Source organism: Gadus macrocephalus, chromosome 18, assembly GCF_031168955.1.
Source record: "Gadus macrocephalus chromosome 18, ASM3116895v1".
Lineage (NCBI taxonomy): Eukaryota > Metazoa > Chordata > Actinopteri > Gadiformes > Gadidae > Gadus > Gadus macrocephalus.
In genome coordinates this window covers 12673591-12678696 of record NC_082399.1, presented here as the reverse complement: position 1 = coordinate 12678696, position 5106 = coordinate 12673591, and the positions used below count along the sequence as shown (strand labels likewise).

The 5106-nt window shown below is 44.6% G+C and overlaps 1 protein-coding gene across 1 annotated transcript in view; it reads right to left on the bottom strand.

The window, feature by feature from the left end:
• The window catches only part of skap1 (src kinase associated phosphoprotein 1), a 35893-nt gene extending 34460 nt beyond the window's left edge, over nt 1–1433 (bottom strand). Inside the window, exons 1-2 of the mRNA XM_060037274.1 lie at nt 1170–1433; nt 126–234 (exon numbers count right to left, since the gene is read on the bottom strand). Of these exons, the coding sequence (XP_059893257.1) occupies nt 126–234; nt 1170–1209 (149 nt within the window). The 5' untranslated portion in view covers nt 1210–1433. The remainder of the gene's footprint in view (nt 1–125; nt 235–1169) is intronic.
• Between the last annotated feature and the right edge of the window lie 3673 nt (nt 1434–5106).

Sequence of the window (5106 nt, the reverse complement as noted above, 5' to 3'; positions counted from 1 at the left end):
AAGTATTTTGGATATAGTGGGTTAAAATATCATTTAAAAACATCAACACAACTTAGCTGGACAACAGACTATGTTGCACACTTGAGCTGCCGTGTGTGTGTGTGTGTTTCAAAGAGAAAGAAACTCACTGATTATAGACAACTGTGAAGTTGCCCAGCAAGATGTTCCTCATCGTTTCTGCATTCTTGCTCAGATTCTCTTCCTTCAGGATGTCATCCAAGAACATCTCACAGTCTGATGAGATGAGAGAACATCACACCAAAGTCAGGGTTATCCGGAGAATGGCAGCGGCCTCATCAGTGAATGTGACATTTGAAAATGGCCTAAACATATAATATAAAAACACACCTCGTTTAGATGCAAGTTCATAGTAAGCATTAATATTAGCAGGTTAATCATTTCCAATGTGACTCTGTGAATTATTCATGTTAATAACTAATCCTTGCTGCAGTCTACATCGTCTATATGGAATGGGGAACATGACACACTCAAAGGCACCACAAAGTTCTAAATCTTTTAAAATATGAATGGTTAGAGCGGTATTGTTCCTCTGTACCATTGCTATTGCTGTTGTTGTTGATGACTACTTTGTTTCAGATGCATTTCAGCGTGCAAAGTCAGCAGTACGACTGCTGTGCCTTGCTAAAAGAAACTTTGAGAAAAAAAAAGCTGCTTCAATGGCAGGATATGTAACTGAACCAGGTATATGAGGTATACATTTTTAGGCATCCAATACATTGACTAATAAGTTAATTATTCTCAGCACAACAGTGTTGGCGTTCACATGATGAAGGCCCGTGTCAGGCCATCCTACAGGCCATCTCTGAGCTGAGCTCACATCAACGTTCCCTCAGAGTGCTGGTTCCCTACCCTGACTGTTAATGCAAATACAACACATGGACGGCTGCTGCATTGTGAATGCTCATTGTAACAAGATCCCATTGAGCCAGATGATAATCTATGGAAAGCAATATTAAAATAAGGACTGATAGGAATATAACCTGTTATGAAGCACATGAGCCTGAGCTAAAATGCAGAGGAAAGGAAAGTAGCATAAATTCACTATTTTATTCTGACAAACTACAGTCAGAGAGAGTCGTGCGTCTCTAAGTGAGCATGTGATATGATGTGACATGTATGGATCACTTAAGGAAAGAGAACATAGTTACCATTCAAAAGCCTCTTGACATCACTTGGAATTGTCCCCATTTTTAATAGTCAGTCGTCCAAGATTCAATATTCCTTAAACTTTATCTCACAGTTGATAAACTCTATTTGAGGATACTCCAGAAAACGTGCATGTACCGAGCTAAAGTCGTACTCCCAGGGGCCAGTGGAGTACCTGTTTAAATGAATCATTTACAACATACTCTCATATCAGAAAGACTCGCAGTAACGTTATCACCCCCCAACGTTCTCTTCTGAAACGTTGCTTCCGCTATGAGTGTGGGTAGATCTGCACAGAACGGGGGGGAGCAGGTGCAGAGGTAGCAACTTCCTGTGAGTATGGTCGACAGGAACTATTATGCTTCATTCTTCTCCTCCTTGTACTTATATATACATATGTATATATACCTAGCCTATATATCTATGTATGTCTGATTTGATTAATAAACACAACTGTGTCATATGACAATATTGTATAGAAGTTGTTATAGGTTAGTGAGAGTGTGTGTGCTGCTTTGTTATTGTTTTAGAAGCAGGGGTGGTATGGAAATCTTAGGGGAGGGGAGGGGGGGTGTTAATATGACGTAGCAGCTTGAGACTTATTACACATCAATAAGTCACCATATAAAACGGATTGAAGTCAAATTATTTAGTAAAATGGCATTGATCTACACGTCCATCTATGATTACACTTGATTAGAAAAGTTGTTACTGCACGCGTTTTTCTTCCGAGCTAATAATTTATGCCAATTGATCAATGGAGAAAATGTACTAAAAAAATGCTGTGTAATGGCATTCATCAGGAGCCAGCATCGAGCAGGTCTATGTTTGAAGGCCATGTTTGGCCTACTAAGGACCGAGTGATAGAGGCCCCCTTAATGGCCCTTCCTCCGGTAACATTAAAATGTCAAGTGTTATGGTGTTATGTAACACATGGGGGGCACATACCTTAAAGGCGCTGCCTACAGTGTCAAGTAACCTGCTCATTGTTGGTAAGTAGCTACAAGCTAAAGGGTTAAATTGCTTGTGTAATTTAATTGTAAATGTTATCCATTTCTCTCTGTACATGTTCGTTTTTTTTGCCGCGGCAACTGGCTTGTTTTTTATTTCAGAAGTATATAATCATTGGCCTTTTTGTAGCGAAAAACATGTAGGCTATATAAGGTGGCAGCTAGGTGTATCCGTTTTTTAACTCCTACTATGTGTGCTTTATCGACGGCAATGTGAAGAATTTCAAACATGCACTAGACCAGAGACTATTTATGCACAACAGGACGTAGGCCTACCTTGTCTCAAATCCTTCAACGGACCCCCTTGATTGTGAGGACGTTGGCTGAGAGCGATCAATACCGTTAGCTTTAAACATGTCCGCCATGATACGAATAGGCCGTCTCAAAAACTGCCTGGACAATGCATATTTACATAACGTTGTAAGCGCCGTTAGAGGCGTAAACACAATAACGCAGCTGATTCGTTTTGACAAATTAGCTAGACTGTACAGGATCATATGGCTAAATAAGTTGGTCTTGAACAATAATGTGCGAGGTGGTTGTTTGGCTGTGGGTGTGTTGCCTACGCGTGGAAGCGTGGGCTGCCTTTTGACCTCCAGCTTCATCTTTTCATCCATCATTGACCTCGCGTTATTGGATTAGGAGGACTGTGTGTCTGCTGGTGTCCTCGGCAGACAACCACGCAGGAAATAGACAATTTGCACTTGTATTTTTTTTTTTTCACAACGTCGGAAGAATCCAAAGAAAAATGGGAGGCATAAAAACCCTTTCTTAATACAGAAGTCATTAAAGAATATATTTTACAGAAGTTGTGTCTGATTAATGTTTGTCTAGGGAACTTGTAAGCCTATTAGCCCCGAATAATGCTACAGCTTCTTAAAAAAAACTGTATTTTGTTTAGGCCTAGTTAGGTTTTATATCATTGTCTGATTAAAAATTCATAAGGGGAGCAGTGGCTATTTATTAGCCGCCACGCTGCTATTCACTTAATAAATATGATATTTTCAACCAGGGCTTTGTGCACGTGTTGGACGGCGCATCTTCGGCGGTCTCCCTCCGTGCTGCGTCACCGCAGGAACTCCACGAGGTCAGGGCGAGTTGAAGCCCATGTCAAGACTGCCCCCACGCTGACCTGCGCCTGACCGGCCTCCCGGCAAAAAAGCCCCTGTGAAGGTAAGAGGAACTGGGGTCCCCTCCCATGGAAGAGAGGTTCCCTCCCCCTGACAGCTCACAGAGCGCAGCCACCTGCCTGCTGGGCCAGCCCATATGAAAAGGAAGCCTTTTGTAATCCGGCAGGGATTACACCACCCAACAATGCAGCGCTGAAGAGCGACAAAAGCCCTGTATCAAACGCTGCTGAGGGGAGCGGGGCTATGATCTCCCACTACTACCAACACTGACTCCTGGCCCACCTCTCATCTCCGCAAGAGGCCCCCCCCCTTTAGCATTCACTCCCCCGGTCCTCCTTCTGCTCTCTCATCTCTAGGATCTGGCCTTTTATCAGCACATTCCTTTTCATTTGCATTGCCGTGGTGTGGGAGGGACAGAGTGGCCCTCTGATCTGATAGTCAGGACAGGGAGGCAGGCGGGCCCGGGGCATTGTGTGTGTGTGTGTGTGTGTGTGTGTGTGTGTGTGTGTGTGTGTGTGTGTGTGTGTGGTGTGTGTGTGTGTGTGTGTGTGTGTGTGTGTGTGTGTGTGTGTGTGTGTGTGTGTGTGTGTGTGTGTGTGTGTGTGTGTGTGTGTGTCCGTCTGTGTGTGTGTGTTGTGTGTGTGTGTGTGTGCGTGAGTGTTTGTGTGTGGTGTGTGTGTGTGTGTACGTGTGTGCGCACTCATGCGTGCCCTGTTGTTCAGCGAACACACACACACACACACACACACAAACACACACACATGTTCTACGCTGCAGTGCATTCTCGAGATAAGGCACACACCCTTTGCAGTCCAGAGGGGTGAATTCTGAAGCTTCCACGCATGTCTTTCCAGCTCAGGAAATTAGCCTGCTATTTTCGCTGTCAGGAATGTCAAACAAATACATTTTAGTTGAGTCAGAAAGAATGATTGAAGTTTAAATTGGACAATTTAACTTAACAAATCATGATTTATTTATTCTGCAGAGAAAAAAGGATTATAACGCGTAACATGTAATTCGAGCAGCGAGTCATGTGCAATTTCCTTCTTTCTGTCTTTCTCTTGAGAGATGTTATCACTTGGCGGAGATGATCTTAGGGCAGATTCTAAATAACCATAGCAGTGAGCCAGTCAGACTCCTTCGCGGCCAATTGGAGGTCATGACAAGATGGTGTTAGCTGGTAAATATTTGTGTTGCTCAAGGAGATAAAGGGCTAGTTTACTTTTAGGATTTCCTCTGAATCATTGTATTCCCCACCCACCCATTGCTCAAACATGTGTCAGTGTTGGAGTGTGTGTGTGTGTATCGGGGGGGAGGCGGGGGGGAGGGGGGAAGAGGGGAAAGAAAAGGAAGGGGGTAGTCATAGGAAGGTAAAAAAACAAAAAAAAAGTGCTGATAGATTGAGGACACAAAAGACGGAGGACCAAATGTGTCGCGAGGGCTCTTCAACCTTCATGGCGGCCAAACATTAACTTGGGAGGTCTCTCTCCCCTCTCTCTCTCTCTCTCTCTCCCACTCTCTCTCCTCCTCCCCCTCTCTCTCTCTCTCTCTCCCCCCTCTCTCTCTCTCTCTCCCCCCCTCTCTCTCTCTCTCTCTCTCCCCCCCCTCTCCCCCTCTCTCTCCCCCCCTCTCTCTCTCTCTCTCTCTCTCCCCCCTTCTCTCTCTCTCTCTTCCACCCCCCTCTCTCTCTCCCCCTCTCTCTCTCCCCGCTCTCTCTCTCTCTCTCTCTCTCTCTCTCTCTCTCTCTCTCTCTCTCTCTCTCTCTCTCTCTCTCTCTCTCTCTCTCTCTCTCTCTCTCT